This window comes from Plecotus auritus (genome assembly GCF_963455305.1).
Source record: "Plecotus auritus genome assembly, chromosome: 6".
Classification (NCBI taxonomy): domain Eukaryota; kingdom Metazoa; phylum Chordata; class Mammalia; order Chiroptera; family Vespertilionidae; genus Plecotus; species Plecotus auritus.
Genome location: NC_137773.1, coordinates 147,018,244 through 147,037,280, shown reverse-complemented (window position 1 = coordinate 147,037,280; position 19,037 = coordinate 147,018,244). Strand labels below are relative to the sequence as shown.

General features: G+C 35.5%; 1 protein-coding gene across 3 annotated transcripts in view; it reads right to left on the bottom strand.

The window, feature by feature from the left end:
- Positions 1-19,037, bottom strand: part of PIK3CB (phosphatidylinositol-4,5-bisphosphate 3-kinase catalytic subunit beta) — a 145,027-nt gene that overhangs the window by 28,009 nt on the left and 97,981 nt on the right. For 2 of the 3 annotated variants that reach the window (XM_080672464.1, XM_080672465.1), the window contains 8 exons: positions 16,802-16,898; positions 13,605-13,735; positions 11,367-11,417; positions 9,196-9,384; positions 3,934-4,055; positions 3,580-3,645; positions 1,888-2,031; positions 567-666 (listed from right to left, as the gene is read on the bottom strand). In XM_080672464.1, the coding sequence (XP_080528590.1) occupies positions 567-666; positions 1,888-2,031; positions 3,580-3,645; positions 3,934-4,055; positions 9,196-9,384; positions 11,367-11,417; positions 13,605-13,735; positions 16,802-16,898 (900 nt within the window). The remainder of the gene's footprint in view (positions 1-566; positions 667-1,887; positions 2,032-3,579; positions 3,646-3,933; positions 4,056-9,195; positions 9,385-11,366; positions 11,418-13,604; positions 13,736-16,801; positions 16,899-19,037) is intronic. The other variant, XM_080672466.1, reaches the window with a different exon arrangement.

Below are 19,037 nucleotides of genomic sequence, written 5' to 3'. Positions count from 1 at the left end.
AAACTCCACCTGTCTTACTGCCTTGAACGTGGACAAAGGTCTTTTCCTGCTTTTGGACTTGAACTGAAACATGGGCTCTCCTTAGGTGCCAAGCTTGTCTGCTTTCAGACCAAAACTTATATACTATTGGCTCTCCTGGATCTTCTGCTAAAATTGTTGAAACTTCATTTTTTGACTTAAATTTTTATTTAAAAAAAAATATGTTAACAAGGTTCAGTTACTAAAACCTCTATAAGTAATGAAATGGAAGAAATGACACAATTTATCAAGTACCATGTGGGCAAATTCAATAGAAGATTAAAACAAGCTGATATCGCCCAGCTGGCATGGCTTAGAGGTTAAGCGTTGACCTATAAACCAAACCAGGAGATCACGGTTCGATTCCCGGTCAGGGCACATAGCTGGGTTGCGGGTTCCATCCCCAGTAGGGGGTGTAGAGGGGCAGCCAATCAATGATTCTCTCTCATCGCTGATGTTTCTATCTCTCTCTCCCTCGCCCTTCCTCTCTGAAATCAATAAAAATATATTTAAAACAAACAAACAAAAAACAAAAAACAAGCTGATACCTGCTTGGAAAGCACTTTCATGTGCCCTACGCTTCCCCGGCAGTATGCTTCAAGGATGACACCAAACTGTATGGAGATAGCAGGAATATGCACTTCTGATCTGCAGAAAGTTAATATTATGATGGTTTATCAAACACTTCAGATTCACCAAATGAAAGTAATGACTTCTTTATTTTATTACTAGAGGCCCGGTGCACAAAATTCATGCATGGGGGGGGGTAATCCCTCATTGTAGTCCGGGACCCCTTGGGGGATGTCCACCTGCTGGCTTAGGCCCAATCCCCCTGAACCCAAGCCGGCACTCAGACATCCCTCTTGCAGTCCGGGGCTCTCCCAGTCCAGGACCCCTCGCTCCTTACTGCCAGCCTGCTGTGGAGGCAGGAGAGGCTCCTGCCACCACCACTGTGCGCGCCAGCAGTGAGCCTGGCTTCGGGCTGAACTGGGGTGGGGCGGGGGGAAAGGGGAGGAAATGCCGCTCAACCAGTAGCTGGCTTGCTGCTCCTTAGCGCTGGACCGCCCCCTCCCACCCCGCCCACTGGTGGGGGTGCGGGTCCAATTGGGGGTGGGCTGGCTGTGGGAGGGGCCATGGGAAGTTGAGGCCCCGGGTGTGAGAGGCTGAGGTGCCATGGTAGCGCCCCGTCCCACCTCTGTGGAGACGCCACCTCTGCGCAAAGGGGGCACCACCTCTGCGGAAGGGGGGCGCTGGGACCAGGCCTGCGCCCCGCCTCTCCTGCTGCCTCTGCAGAAGAAGGGGCACCGGGACCGCCATGGCTGGCCTGGTGGTGTAGGCTCGATGGCCCCGCCCCCCACCCACCTGTCGTTCAGGAAGGTAGTTCTTGCCTCGGCCCTTGCAGCCAGGGTGGCTTGCCTTGGCCCTTGTAGCCCTGGCTTCGACCAGAAGGTTGTCCAGAAGGACATTTGGCTGTCCGGTCTAATTAGCGTATTAGGTCTTTATTATATGATAAAATTAACTTACGATGCCAACCAAATAAAAATACACATCCACTTGCTAAAAAAATTTTAGTGGGATGGTCAACTTTTCAATTCTTTAAACATCATAGTACAAAAAGGTATAAAATTTTATAGTTACTTAATTCTTCCAAGAAATCCAAATATTTTACATATTACCTTATTTGCTTTTTGGAGTGAAAAGGTAATATTACCAATTTAGAGATACTTACAAAGATCTGACTCATATCACACAATTGACTAAATCTCTCAATTAGCTTCTATTCAATTTTTCTCACTTAAAGGATGTGTATACATTTGAAACAGGAAGGAATACCTTATTCCCTGAGATGTTTATAAAACACTTACTTACCTAAGGTGCCAAAATAGAAACTGCCCTATCCTCCGATTAGCAAGTGCTCTTTCTAATAGGAATCTAGAGAGGGCACAATCGAGAAAAGGCTCATATTTTAAAACTTGCACCAGTTGTAAAAGATATTGCGAGAGTTCTTCATCACTGAAAAAACAAAACAAACAAACAAAAAACACATAAGTCACTTAACATCCTGTGCCAGAAAAAGATCCCTTCCTATCGAACTACTGAATATGAACTTACTGAAACACAATGGTTCTTTTGGGTCATGCTTGTCGCATGCTTACATTCACTGGTCCACTGCTACAGTAACACAAGAAAAGCTGAAGATTTCAGCAGGAGGGAGAGTGGAAGGGAGCAAAGAACAGATATATGGGGCATTTTTATTAAATTATTTAGGTTGATACAAGTGATGATTGTACTTACAATCAGCCAGAGTTACAATAAAATTCAGTACTGATTTCTGGTCATGTTGAAAAAGTTGTATACTCAGTCAAGCAATCAGTTTTTAAAAATAAAAACTGTACCAGTACTGTGGTAATTTATTTTCCTCTCCTATCATTAGGATTAAGTAATTTCTTCTCCCAGCTAATGAATGTACAAATAATCTTTAAGTAGTCTGAAGGATAAGAAAATGAGTACATTTGTGAGTATTGAACCACTGAATCAATATAATGTGATACTGTAATTAACATGAGTTGAATTAATTAAGATTAGTGGTTCTCTACTGGGTGTCCATCCCAAAACCATTCACAAGTAAACACACTCCCATCAGAGGCAATTCCAGTAGTTGGGTAAGATATGAATCCCAAGTCCACTACTTACAAGTAAATGCCATAGATTTCCACACAGTATTGACCAAAGGGGACTGTACAAGCATAGTCACTGCAGCATTGCTTATAACAGACAAATCGAGAGAAAACTTAAAGTGTTCCTCAATAGGGGATTGAAATAATTAAGATATATCCTTATGACAGAATATTACACAGTGGTAAAAGGAATAAATTATATTTATATGTAATGAGAGAGACTGACCTCAAAAACCTAATGTTGAATTTTTAAAAAAAGCAAAGTGGAAAACAATACACACAGCAAAACACATTAGTGTGAATTTTAAAAGTATTATATTATCATTCTGTATCTATATTTTTATATACCAGAAAGTGTGGTATAGAAGGATAAATACAAAATTCATGATTATGGCTGTCTCTGGAAAGTAAAAGGAAAAAAATCAGGGCTCAGTAAGAAAACTACAAGGACTTTATCTTTAACTGTAATGTTATTTACTTAAAAATTAAAATTAAATAATCATTACAAAATATTAACATTTATTAATTCTGAGTGTGGATAGAAAGGAGTTAACAGAGCAGGCCTAACTGCTATACTTTGAAAAAGGTTGGCCCTTGGCTGGCATCTGGAAACAGATATAAAAGGCTTTCTACCAACCTAACAGAAAAGAGGAGCTCAATGTGCCTAAACTGTGCAAACCGTATATTTTATGCTAAATACCCATTTTTCTCTGGAACTCTAGAATTTTGGTATGTGCTAGATAGAGGGTGCTTATATGATTAGCCACCAAGTCTCTAATGCTTCTCTTGTAGACATTTCAAACGTGTCATTTCACCTCATTACTGGGGGAAAATTAAGTGTATTTAGTTTGATTCCACTGGGAAAGGAACCTTAGAAACTTGCCTGGTTTCCTCCAGACTTTGCCCCATGAATCTTTTTCCTTTGCCAATTCTGCTCTGTATCCTTTTGCTGTAATAAATCATAACCAAGAGTATGATTATATGCTGAACCTATGAGTCATCCTAGTGAATCACAGAACCTGAGGGTGATCTTGGGGACCTCTGATGCAGTATGTTTTTGTTTTACAATATAGAGTAAATGCAGAGAGAGAGGGAGAGAGAGAAAGAACACAAATGGTTTAAATTCTGAATAATTCCTACCCCTTTTCTTTCTTATTAGATATTCAAGCAGACATTACGTTCTCTATCCACACCCAAATAATTCCTTGCCCCCCAAAAAGCCAACTGCAGGAGATACCTCATCTGTCGCAGGCAGCCTACAGCATATTCCCGAACGTACTGATCTGGATAGTTGAAATCTAGAAGCTCCAGGGCCTCCCGAGGAGGTAGTTTAGGCCAAATCTGAAGTAGTGCCTGAAGCTGTTTAAAAATTGAAACTGGTTCAGAAATTATAGGGGTTAGGAGAAGAGATGGGTCAAAAGGAGAAGCATACTTGCAATTACAGAGGCCTCAAAAATCCATTCCTGTTAATATGGAATAATAAAGATTGTCACAGTTGAAATATTCTATAGATAAGCAGAAAATAAAAGCTATTAAATACTTACTTGGAAATAGATGATGCACTGAATATATGAATTCTACAATCAATGACCATTAAATAATTTTAAAAGGAAAGAAAGAGGGTGAGGAAGAGTACGTGTGCACAAAATGATTAAGAAATACTTAAAAGTAAAATTCAAAGTACAAATATAAGTGGCAATGCTCAAATTAATGAGTGATTTACATGTAAAGTTCATTAATAACAACATAAAATTATTTTGAGGGAGTTTACTTTTAACTCTTAATATTTTAAGAGAATCTTATGACTTGATGAAACTTTTTATTGACCATAACATGCTTAAACCCTAAATCATAATAAGTAACTCATTAGAAATAAATAGTACCTAGTTGTTTATTTTCTATAAAAAAGACAAATACAACTAGTCTTCTACTTGCAGATGCCACTTAGAAATGGTCTAGACCAGTGGTCAGCAAACTCACGAGCCGTGGTTTGCCACTCTGTTGACTAATGAGTTTGCCGACCACTGGTCTAGACTTACGATGAAAAAGAATCCCTTGGGGAGATAAGTTGGGACTACAGGTGGAGGACAGGTTTGGGTACACATGGCCACATCTTTGGAAACCTGAGTTCCAGAAAGCACAAACCTCTTGAGCTTTTGTGCAAAACTTAGGCTTTAAGAATTTAAGAATTAAGAATAATGTTTCTTCTTTTTTTAAATACAATTTTTATTGATTTCATAGAGAAGGGAGAGGGAAAGAGAGAAACATCAATGATGGGAGAGAATCACTGATTGGCTGCCTCCTGCTCGCCCCATACTGGGGATCGAGCCCGCAACCCCAGCATGTGCCCTTGACCGGAATCGAACTCAGGACCCTTCAGTCCGCAGGCTAATGCTCTATCCACTGAACCAAACCGGCTAGGGCAGTGGTCGGCAAACTCATTAGTCAACAGAGCCAAATATCAACAGTACAACGATTGAAATTCCTTTTGAGAGCCAAATTTTTTAAACTTAAACTTCTTCTAACGCCACTTCTTCAAAATAGACGCGCATCCAGGCCGTGGTATTTTGTGGAAGAGCCACACTCAAGGGGCCAAAGAGCCGCATGTGACTCGCGAGCCGCGGTTTGCCGACCACTGGGCTAGGGCTCTCATCATTGATGTTTTTTTTAAAAAAAATATATTTTATTGATTTTTTTACAGAGAGGAAAGGAGAGGGAGAGAAAGCTAGAAACATCGATGAGAGAGAAACATCAATCAGCTGCCTCCTGCACACCCCCTACTGGGGATGTGCCTGCAACTAAGGTACATGCCCTTGACCGGAATCGAACCTGGGACCCTTGAGTCCGCAGGCTGACGCTCTATCCACTGAACCAAACCAGTCAGGGCACATCATTGATGTTTCTCTCTCCCTCTCCCTACCTCTCTGAAATCAATAAAAATATATAAAAAAAGAATTAAGTAAAAATAGTTTGTATTTTATCTGCATCCTATCAGAGCACAGTGAGACTCATCAGGATTGCTCTTGGCAAGAGCTCCTTCCTCACGTTTTTGATATGTTTATAGCATGCATTCTTATCAGGGATGGTTAAGTGGGAAGAAAATTGGTTATGGAGATCAAAAACATTTTTTGGTAATTATGAATGTAGCACTCTAAAGCTCAACTCTATCTAATAAAATCTTTTTCCTTAATATTTATCTTGTTGGGTTTCCTTGGTTATCGCTGACATCAAGACCAAGGAGAAAACACAAAATGTATACAAGATAAGTTACAAACTATGGCAAATAGATGGCAATGAGTGGAGAACGTTCTCTCCACTGACTGCCCCAATCTTGAAGTCATGTTGTGAGAGGTGGTCTGTTACTACCTGCAAGCTGCCTTGTATATATCATTTGAGCTGTTATGTGAGATTTGGGCTTTGAGAATTAAATAAAAATAGTTTACATTTTATTATTTAATTCTACAAATTATTCAAGCTCTCATTAATTATGTCAGTGCCCCCTAAAACCAGTAATATCTGAATATCTAATAGGTAAGTTAAAAGGTATTTTCTTATATCAAAGAAATTTCAACGTTTACTAAAGATAATTTAAGAAATTAACTTAATTTTTCAATAGTTTTATATTTACAGAATAGCTCTTGAGTAAGTTTTAAAGATTTTATTACCTTGCTATTAGTATACATTTATATAAATTGATACATATAAAGCTTATTATAATATACATAATTACATGAAAAATTTTCAACAAATGGTAAAATGTTATTTTAACTTTTACCTACCTTAAAATTTTAATTATTCTTAAAAGTTGCACTGAATAAAAATAAGCTTTATACTTGTTATTCATATATTTTAAAGCACATATATACATACAGTGCATAAACAGACATATACTTGTCTGTGGTATCAAAATCTCATGGGAATGAGGCTATTAGGAGACTAAAAAGGCTCCTAAAGAGTGTAATATTAAAAAAAGTTTGAGAAAAACTGGTTTAAAGATATGAAATACCCACCCCACCCCACTTTTTATCACTGATGGGGCCCCCTCCCCACTTTGCTCAAGGACATAAAGGACCAGCAGTCCTCATTATGGATAGAGGAATTAGGGGGCACCATTTCCTGAGGGTCTGAAACAATAGTAAAAAAAGTTCCAGCATCTCGAGTTAACACTTGGAATACATTACTCCACAAAAACAATACTGCAAAGGATAGATAATACTCCAATACTTGAGGTTCAACTATGTTGTGGGTTAAAAACAGCCCTACTATTGAAAAGTAATTAACTTTGGTAAGATTATTTATAATTATTTAAAAATCAATTATATAAACTTAATTACCAAAACCCATGACTTTAGTTTACGGAAACCTACAGAAACCAACAGGAAAGGGAAATAATCGGACTCAGCAATATAAATAGTAAAAGCAATGCTGGCTAATTACTTATCTGCCTGCTGCAAAGACCATTGAAACCCCTTCTGCATTATGCCAACAGAATATTTTCCTGTGGATTAATGGGAGACTACTCTTCCATAGAATTTTCATCTATGGCCTATACCTGCAGAATCAGAGTACAAACTATGCACCAGGTTTCTGACTCTTCACTTTTTAAGGTAGTAGGTTTACTGAAAATACAATTTACATTCTTTTGTACCAGTTTACTGTAACTGGCAATGGGGCAGGGTTGAGAGAAAAGCCAAACCACATTACTTTTTATTCTATTAAATTTTTTTCTACACTACTAAAAAAGGAGATTAGGATTGTAAAATTCATGCTTTTACACTTGTTTACACACATTTAGGTGTGTCTACTTGAGTATTAAGTTACACTACTAGCTTTCTTTTAATGTCAAAATGGAGGACGTTAAACTATCTGAAAATAATGCTTTAGATTTCCTCATGGAAATGAGATAAGCATGCTAAATTCCTGAATATAAAAATTACTGTCGCTAGGGTACAAATAAAGAAATATTAACCATAAATTAGTTCATTACATTTTCTGACAATTGACATATAGTAAAACCTCTTTCTCAGATATCTTTTAAGTATACAGCAAGAAATATTTCCTACTCTATAATTTTATACAAAATAATATGATGTATTTCTTGGTGGAGGGTAGGATCAGGAAGTTCTTAGAACTGAAACCTACCTATGAGAAGTAGGCAAATGTGCCAACTAAAAAATGTTTATATCTGGTACGCCACCATTATGAGTGCTCATAGAAAACTAAGCTTGAATTTAAATAAGATGTAACAACAATAAAACCTATCTAAAGGACAAAATTAGTTATTTTCAGAGTAAGTAATGTGCGTGTGGTCTAACTATAGAAACAGTTTAAACAAGGCCCATAATAATTATATAACATGTTCAAAAAAATCATTAAGAAATAAACTCAAAAGAAATCCTTTCTATACTTAATTTGAGAAGAAAAACTGTAACATAGATTTTAAAAATGCATTTGATTAAAATAAAATTTTAAAGTCATTATAGAATTACTAAGCCCAAAAAACTCTTTAAAACACTGGGTGAATTCAACTAAGTAAACAAAATTGGTTATTTCAATATTCTAAATGTATCTGTTCTGATTACAAACTATTTCAAGGATCTTTCTATAGATCATTTATGGTCAATTAAATTTAATTAATGCTGGTGCTTTCTGACAGTCTTAAAAAATCAAAAAAGGAGTTAAAATTCAGTGGCCTTTTGGAAGCAAATTTTTTTTCCCTTCTCTATTCTGCCTAAAGGCAAACATTCAACTCTGCCAAACAGAAATGAATGTTAAAATTGAGCTGAATGGTTTATGTTCTAAAATGTTAACTTCCACAAATAGAGGTAATTTTCAAATAATATACTCATTTTAGAATAGCCACTGCAAAGGATCTTAAGATTAAAACTTTGGGAGTTCACTGACCTGTTAAAAGTAACCCAGGGCCCTAACCGGTTTGGCTCAGTGGATAGAGCGTCAGCCTGTGGACTGAAGGGTCCCAGGTTCGATTCCGGTCAAGGGCATGTACCTGGGTTGCAGGCACATCCCCAGTAGGGGGCGTGCAGGAGGCAGCTGATCGATGTCTCTCTCTCATCGATGTTTCTAACTTTCTATCCCTCTCTCTTCCTCTCTGTAAAAAATCAATAAAATATATTTAAAAAAAAAAAAAAAAAAAAGTAACCCAGGACCTACAACCTGTCAGTAATTACTATATAGACATATATATATATACATATATATGTGTGTGTGTGTATGTGTAATTATTATTACCAAAACCATTGTTTTTATTGTGTTTAGTGAAAGATACAGGAAATCTACACAGAATCTGGGCTTTTTAAATCTTAATACTTTCTGGACTACTACTTAGATTATATATAAGAGTTAAAATCTCAAAATTTCTCCTATAGAAAAATAGCCAACCTATACACATATACCTACTATGTAGGAAAGGACAATTTACACAAAAGCAACAAAGTAACATATACTCCCAAAAGGCGTTACAGAAGTGATCTTTTGTTACCTGAGCAACATCCTCAAGTTTATTCCACTTGATCGACAGTAATAACTTGGGCAGTGACTGTGGGAAGTTCTCTCTGCAGTCTTGTCGCAAAGTCCAAATAAGATCCATTTCATTCTCACACAGTTGAGACAAGGGATCCCTGTCCAAGATTTCCTTCAGTACAGCAAGAAACTTTTTTCCACCCCGACTCTAAGAAAGTAAAATTACTCATTATAGAACTGAATTGTGCAAACATCCCTGGCAAACACTTAGCAAATTTTATACAATGAATTTATAAACAATTTATCAGCTTTAACATGTGAGATACCTAAAATCGAATTCCTCAAAAAGATTAGTAAAGATAAATTCTCCTTTTAAAGTTTTTATTGTCAAATATAACATCTGTAAGCAAAGAATAAAGGAATGAATTATTCTCAAGCAGTTCTGAAAAAAGAAAAATATTGTTTCCTAAAAATCCATATGCAAACACTAGGTGGCAGAATTGCAATCTGGATTAAAAACAAGTTATTATTTGAACTAAATTTCTCCTTTAATTTTCAGTTCCTATCAAAAACAAACAAACAAACAAAAAGATAAACCAAACATATTAAGTTTTAAAAGAAAAGTAGCTCTGGCCAGGTAGCTCAGTTGATTAGAGCTGCATCCCCATATGCAAAGGCTGCAATTCGATCCCTGGTCGAGGAACATACAAGAAGCAACCAATGGCCCTGGCAGGTGTGGCTCAGTTGGATGAGCATCATCCTATGCACGGAGAGGTCACCAGTTCAATTCCCGGTCGGGGCACATGCCTGCATTACAGGCTCGGTCCCCAGTGGGTGCCATGCAGGAGGCAGCCGATCAATGATTCTCTCTCATCATTGATGCTTCTCTCTTCCCCTCTCCTTCACTTCCTCTCTGAAATCAATAAATAAATAAAAAAATTTTTGAAGTCACAGGAGAGCTTGAATGGGCTGCCACTGGCCAAGTCTGGGTCATTTTTGAAAATCAAAATAAATGACATGATTAATTATAAATCACTAAATAAAATGGAAATCATGAGTCTGTATTACTATACCTTAAAAAAAAAGAGAGTGAGCAAAAAATGGAGAAGAAAACCTCTATCTTATGGTATAAGCCAACTAATAAATCCAACAGGAAAAATAAATTTAAAATTCAGCACTTGGCAAACCACTGTAATAATACTGATTCAAGCAAGGAATATTAATATTAAAACAACTGGGTAAAAATGTGAATCAGGATGTCTACTTGGAGTCAAAATATTCCCCCCACCCCCATAAAATACTAACTTTATAGAGAAAAACCTAGTAGATTAAATGATAACAATTAGTATCAATATTAATCACACAAATTGACATTGTTGCTTCCTGATAAAATTCAGTAAAGAAGAACACTCCATTACTTCTATAGTATTCCTGCTAAAAATGCATAGCTGGTTTCTGATCATGGATAAAATATTAGGCAATCCAAAGTGAGTGACATTCTACAAAGTAACTGGCTTGTTTTCTTTAAAAAGTCAGTTATTAAAATAAGGAAAGGCTGAGCAACTGCTTTAGAATGAAGGAAACAAAAGACGCACAACAATGAAATACAACAAATAATCCTGAGTTGGATCCTGTACCTAATAAAGGACATTACTGAGACAACTGGCTAAATTTGAATGGAATGTGTAGTTTAGACAACAGAACTACAAGTGTGGCTCAGTGGGCTGAACATTGTTCCATGCACCAAAGGGCTGCCAGTTCGATTGCTGGTCAGGGCACGTGCCCAGGTTTCAGGTTCGGCCTGGGTCAGGGTGCATATGGAAGGCAACCAATTAATGTTTCTCACACTGATATTTTGCTCTCTTCCCCTTTCTCTAAAATCAATAAAAACACATTAAAAAAGGAAAAGAAAATTACAGCCTCCTCATTCAACTGAATGGTATTCAGAGTATTATTAATCTATGAGATGTCATAGCATCCCTTACAAACTAGCTGAACTTGTGTTTATCTCAGAAAAGGGCTTACCATGGAACACAGATCACCTTCAGACAGCTGCTATTTAACAAAACATTAATATGTACATATGCATGAGTACACTCTTCTGTAAGTTAATTGCCATAAGTGAGATGAAGGTACCTAATAATAAGCACAACTTTATAATAAGAGTCATTTAAAAACCTTGATACTTACTGACACATTAGCACTATCACTGCTTGCAATCTCAGCTGCCTTTTCGATAATCTGTTTAAAAAGATTTAAAAAATCAATTTTGGCTCTTGTATTTGTAAAGTTTTAAATATAAATTACTTCACTTGTACATATAGTCTGGCATTTCAATGCTTTATAATGTAAACATGAATTTGAAATGCAAAATGGTATTGTGCAGTGATCACAATCTTTAAACTCCCCAAAACTAGGAACCAATGGCATAACTATAAGGGACTGTGACTCCTGGGATGCACTAGGATTGTCTGTAGATAAAGTGAGCAGTGGCTTGCATATGGGGGTGGAGAAAAAAAGTTTTTAATATAGGTAAATGTCTTCTGATTAAGAAAATAAAAAGGTATGTGAGAGTTACTAATGATAAAGTTTTGTCATTTGTCATCACTTTTTTTCTGAATTAACAGATATCAAAAAACCTAAAAATATTTTTTAAATCATTAAGTTCAAAAGGGCTCTAATTATTGAAAAGATGGGACCCCATGAATTCAGGAAGAAGATCAGTGGTAAAGAATCTGAGAATCTATATCTGAGTTAGGTAACAAGCTAATAATTTGTCTGTATCCTCATCTGTAAAATGTAAGAATAATTCCCATCCTATTTCATAGGGCTTTTATAATAGTAAAATGAGATTATGGTTATTAAAACTAAGCAATAAAAATAGTTTATTTGAAAAGCAAAATGCGTGTGAGATTACAGCAAAAAAAAACAACACACATGAAAAAGAATATGGGGAACTTTCACTTTTTATATCTGTATTATTTGATTTGGTGTTTATAAAACACCAAAAAGTTGTACTATTATAAAAATTGTACTATTAAAGAAAACCCAGTAAGTATAAATGTGTTTAGACATACTTAAAGACTAAAATCTTCATCCCAAGTTGATCTTCAAAGACAAAGGAAAGTTTAGTGACCGAATGGAGAGTACTTATGCAATGTTGAAATAACACATTTTTAAAAAATTAAACTTCTCTTGAAGTATTAGATTGAAAACATTTATATTTGCACAGGATGTTATATTTGTAAAAATGCTTTGAAATGCGATCTCATCTGATTTCAAAAAAATTATACCTGATTGTCAAATATACCATAATTAAACACAAAAATAGGCACAGCTAGGACTATTCTATTCCTATGCTAAGGAATAAAACCATGGCATAAATGTAATGGATGAGTCAAAATGTATCTTGTTTTACTCAAATACACTAAGATAGAGGGTTCTTGACATATTTAGGATTTTTATTGTAAGAATCACAAAGTATTATTGATCAGAAAAACATTTTATAAGAACCTGAAATGGAGAGCTATTTCTTAGGTGGATAAAATTCAATTAAAATACAAGTAAAGGAAGAAACTTTAAATTATATACATTTAATTTACATACTACTTTTAAAACCTACTCTCTACAGGTTTGGTAGTGTTAAACATTAAAACACAATTAAGTTTATATAGGTGGAATAATTTAAATACTACTTAGTATAACATCAACTTTTAAAGGTAGCTGTTCACAAATGGATTAAGGAAATAAAAGGAACATTATTATTTGAGAATTTGCTCAAAGATTTCATCGTAAAAATCAGCAATCATACCTGAAACAAAGATACCAAACCTGAAGATAAAAAATGACAGCTTTCTTAACTCTCTTAGCATGTAAATTAGACATACTATGATACTCTCCTTATCCTCAAGACATGCCAATTCACACGAAGGACATGTGTTTAGAAATGGAAATCCTTGCTACAGATTCTACAAAAATAACAGTGCCTTCGGAAGTCCTACTACAAGTAATATTCTACATAAATCATCTTTTCTTGAATACCAACTCTAACACAGCAGTTATTATGTCTTTAATCTCTGAACCAACATGCTGGCATATTTCACATGTTCAGAATTACATCTAACTGCATTTATAGCCCTTGTAAACTGAAAAACAAACAAAAACCTCTGAGAACAATTATGATTTCCTCATTTTATAAATGAGGAACCTGAACTCTAAAGATAACATATCTCACTTGGTCAGTGACAAAGCCAGGACCAAACAGAGTTGACTCCAGTGATCTTTTCACTGAACCAAGCTGGCAATTTATGCGATGTTTTGAAACAGAAATAGAAATAGACAAATAGAGCTTCAACTATAAACCTTCAGAACCAGGAACTAATAATTCAATTACTTCACACATAGTGGCCCTTTAAATAATTATCTTACCTTATCAAAGGGAGGGTAATAATAAGGTTGTTTTTTATTCTCTGGGAATTTGATATGCAAAGCTGTTGCATTCTCAGTATATGGATTTGTTTGAACAGTTCCCATTGGATTCAACATTTCTTCAAGTTCATCTAAAACATGTAAATAATTTTGATTCTTAAAATATATTTTTGAAAAAGAAATAGAACTTTAATTGATTTAAACCATAAAAATGATTTTAAAAGTGTGTCACCTAGGAAGTATGGCAGACAATTTTATCAGTAAGCCTTTAATTTTCTGTTAATGCTTGACACAAAATTTGAATCTGAGTTTTTATATACATTTTTAAAATGAGAAAATTAATAAAAATTAATAGCTGCATCACCTCATTCTTCAATTTGGTAAGTAGTCTCAATTTTGGAGAAGAAAATTTAATTGAAACTGTTCTTCCTCCATCATAATTAAGGGCCCAGCCCTCTAGCTGGTGTGGCTCAGTTGGCTGAGTGTCTTTCCATGCACCGAAAGGTTACCAGTTAGATTCCCTGTCAGGGCACATGCCCAGGTTACGGGTCAGGGTGCACATAGGAGGCAACCACTCAGTGTCTCCCTCCCTCCCTCCCTCTCCCTCCTCCCCCTCCCTCCCTCCCTCCCTCCCTCCCTCCCGGCTTCCTCCCCTCCTGGCCTCCACTCTCTTCCTCCCTCTCCCTCTCTCTTCCTATCTCTCTAAAATCAATAAAAAACATTTTAAAAAATTAAGGGCCCATAGGACTCATTATTTCATCAGTATAGATAGACTCCTTAATCACATTTAATCTGATTTCCATGGTCATCACAGTACCCAAACTGGTATTTTCAGTCATCAATGACATTCCTTTTGACAAACTTAATGTTCCTTATTATCCTATAACTACTGATACAGTTAAACACCTTCTCTGGCAGTTTCTACAACACTCCATTCAAATGGTATTCCTTTAACCTCACCAACTGCTTCTTTCTTCAAGGCACTCCTTCCTCTTCTCTACCACTCTAAACACAGTCCATGCACAGAACTGTGCACAGGAATCTCAGCATTTCAGTGTTTTCATAAAATCCGGGAGTTCATTAACTTTCTCATTTCATAGCTAAGTAAAATGTTGGAGACATAAAATTTAAGATGAGAGAACAGAGCTAGCTCCCCCTCTCTAAACTACTTTCTCTTTTCTTATACTGATTTTTAAACGTTACTCTTATACTTCCTGAGAAAAATCTGTCTAGGCCTAATGTCCAGAGAGTATGTACAATCAGAATTATCTCCTAAAACTAGAAAATCTTTTAAAAATTAACAAGTTTCAGCTACTTAATTCTTGGCTTATCTTTTTAAACACTCTCATCTCACAGATTCCATCTCTACTGGACTGAAGCAAACCTCATAATTTATACACCTCTAAAACTACCTTCTTGGCAAATTATGATCTTACATTTGCTAACTAGTGGCATTATACCTATTTGTCCTACCAAATGCAATCTATCTAAAGTCAAATGTAGCATTTTAGTATTCTTATCAGCCCCAAACTTATGGAGGTAACCTTGCTTAAAAGTGATAACAAAAAAAGGCAAATGAAGAGTACACATTGGTACAATCTCTAAGAGAACAATTTGAGATTACCAATATTACAAATGTATTTGTTCTTTGTCTCAATAAATCCAACTTTGAGAATTTAGATATATACCTGCACATAAGCAAGGTTATTCATTATAACTGTTAAAACTATCACAACATTAACTCTGCTTTTGTAAAGAGAAAAGGTCAAAAGGCCAAAGAGCAGAACACTACACAGAATATGCTATTTTATGGAAGAATGGGGGGAAAAATAAAAATCTACTTTTATATTGCCTAGTGTATACATGAAAAATTCTGGGAAGACACAAAAGCAAACAATAAATGTAATGATATACCTTTTAATGATGACCTAGGAACTCAAGATAATAGATTTATAGTTCATTTCTGACTTGCTCCTCCTACTGGGATAAATGTGACAATTCTAGAGCTGATACATGCAGAGCAAAGGTGTTCACTTACTATTTTTCACCTTACATTTTGTTAGATGATAAAGTTAAGTTCATGGTATACCTAGTTCATACCACCAAAATATTTTCTAAAAATACCAGTCACGTTGCTTGATGATTCTGAAGAACATGTGTGAATCTAAATTCAGATTTTCAAAAAAAGTATATTGCTGAAATGCAAAATTTTTACCCTAACGGTGAAATCATAGTTCCTCTTAAGAAATGTGTACATGCACACTGCTTTCCTGTAATTGGGGATTAATGTGATTAGTGAAATTATTGGAGGTATATGCAGGAAAGGATAGGAACAACAGAATATGAACACACATAAACTATTAGAATGTGAGATGAGTATATACATCCATAAATAACTAATTGTAATTTATGTACAAAACAATTATGTGTGTGGGTGTGTCCAAAAACAACTTCTATGCTAGCAACTACTAATATATGAACATTTTTCAAATGTTTGTCACCCACAAAATAATTTTACAATTCTAGTTCAAAATTTTATTAAATATCTACGAAGACAGAAAAAAAACACACCCACTTATAATGCAAGTTACACACTAAAAATGTCCAACATTTGGGTAAGTATAGAGTAATGAGAAGAGCCAAGCAGTCTTTTTTACAAATCCTAGGTTTGAACCAATTATGTACGATTGACAGAGGTTCACTTTCCTCATTTGTAAAATGGAGATAAAACCATCGACCTGATAGGAGTACTCTGAGCTGTATTTGAAAAATATAGGCATGTAGAAGGTGCTCTTCTTAGCTCAAATTTCAGGCTAAAGCCAACTAATAAATAAGTGTTTTTATTATTCTTCCCATATTAGTGAATGTTCCTTCTACTACTATAGAAATTAGTACAACAAGGAACAATAAAGAAAAGACAATGTTACAAAAAGACATTAATCCTTTGGAGAATTTCTCAAAAACTTAAAAATATAAAATGCTTACAGCGTGAACACATTCATTGAACACAATATATGCAGACACAAATAACTTTTTGAGTATATTAAAATAACCTATGGAAATTTGTTTTAAAATAAACAATAAAGATTATGAAATGACAGTTTTACTAAACTGAAAGAATAGTGAGTCAGAAACATTAACTAGTCCACATGCCAAAAGTTATTCTTTAACACTAAGAATTAGAAAGTAAATCTTACCAGGAAATGAAGACCAGCTGTGCAATATTATGTCTCCAGATCTCAACTGTCCTTTAAAGTCAAAAACCATTGTATTTACCCATGCTACAGGATAATGCTGTTGAAAAAGATACCATTGCATCAATATGCTAAGAATGAATTTTAAGGTGTAAACATGTACATGTCTTTGTTCCAATAATCTTAGTTCTAGAACTGTCTAGAGTTCTAGATTATCCCCCACCAAAACAAACAAACAAAATCCCCCCAGATATATATTGTAAAATGTTCAATGTCTTTACAATGGTTGAAGAAAACCCTAAAAACCAATGAAAGTTTCACAAAATAGTATATCCAAAAAATGAAATGTTGCTATACATCCACTGAAAATGAGGAGAAACTTTTAATGATTCAAGAAAATATATCTAATATATTGTCAGGTTGTATGTTTTAAGACCTTTCAGCATATATAACTAGAAGAAGGCAATGCCTCTAGATATCATAGAATTTATTTATATGTCTAAAAAGGAAGCACTAAGCTGATAGGACTTCTATGTAGACACTTAGACTAATAAGTCAGTGTATCAAAAAACCTTATTAACCCTCAAATGCTTTGAGTAAAAAATTCTGTATCAATGGGGGGGAAAAGACTAAGAAAGTAACTCTTCTGTGACTTTTTCGTGAAAATTTATTTTGAAAAAATCATAATAACCAGCCCAGTCGGTGTGCCTCAGTGGTTGACCACCGACCTATCAACCAGGAGGTTTGATTCCTGGTTAGGATACATGCCCAGGTTGCAGGCTCCATCCCCAGTAGGGGGTGTGCAGGAGGGTGCCGATCAATGATTCTCTCTCATCATTGATGTTTCCAAATATCTCTCCCTCTCCCTTCCCCTCTGAAATCAATAAAAATATATAGTTCTTAAAAATTATAATAATTAGAGAAAATATTTACATTCTGATGTTAAGAATCCTATATAATAAAAGTCTAATTTGCAAATCAACCGAACGGTGGAACAACCGGTCACTATGACAAGCACTGACCACCAGGGGGCAGACACTCAATGCAGGAGCTGCCCCCTGGTGGTCGGTGCGCTCCCACAGGGGAAGCGCTGCTCAGCCAGAAGCCGGGCTCACGGCTAGCGAGCGCCTTTCCCGCCTCTGTGGCAGTGCTAAGGATGTCCGACTGACGGCTTAGGCCTGCTCCCGTGGGGAGCAGGCCTAAGCCGTCAGTCGGACATCCCCTGAGTGCACGAATTGTGTGCACCAGGCTTCTAGAAGTATATAAATCCATATAGATAAATGTAATAATCAAGATTTTTTTAAGGTATAAAATTCTCTCAAAAACAAAACAAAAAACTCACAACTTTTTTATAAAGAAGAAAAATAATTTGGCTCAGTGGATAGAGTGTCAGCCTGCAGACTGAAGGGTCCCAGGTTCAATTCTAGTCAAGGGCATATGCCTGGGTTGTGGGCTCGATCCCTAGTAGGGGGTGTAGAGGAGGCAGCCAATCAATGATTCTCTCTCATCATTGATGTTTCTATCTCTCTCCCTCTGCCTTCTTCTCTCTGAAAAAAAAAAAAAAAAAAAAGAAAAATGAAAAAATCTTGACTAAAAATATTAAATGGAAGAGAATATGGGAAAAAATGCACCATCCTTTATTCACAATTTCAAAATTGAAGAAAGTGAAAACTAAAGGCTTGTTCATAGCTCATTTGATAGTTAAAAAAAATAACATGAAATGAATATTTGCCTCATTTAACATGACTATTCATATACTTTCCTTCTAGATACTGATGTGTTTGATTACAGATTTGAGCCCCAGACCCCCAAGGTGTGTTGAATGCAATCTGATGATCTATGATCTTTCTAAAATGCACAAAATTCTTAATTCTCGAACATGTGGCACCTGAAATTTCAGTTAAGAGATTGTGGACTTGTGATTTTTAAAATGTCTTTATTCTTTTTCATCAGTATCTCCTAAAAAGTATAACATTTATAATAGAGCACTTATAGTATGATATTTACTAAAATAAATTGGCCAAAAGAGAAATGAATGAGCAGGACATAAAAAAAGGAGATTTATTATCTTTTTGAAATCAGTTCTTAGGGACCAAAGTTATATTAATTTCACTTATATTACTCAATTATGTCAAAGGGTCTTAAAATTATTTCATTATAATATTATTCCATTAAGTTACTTCATTTTTAAAAATTTTCAGAAGTTAGGCTCAAAAAACATAAATAATAAAAATAAATC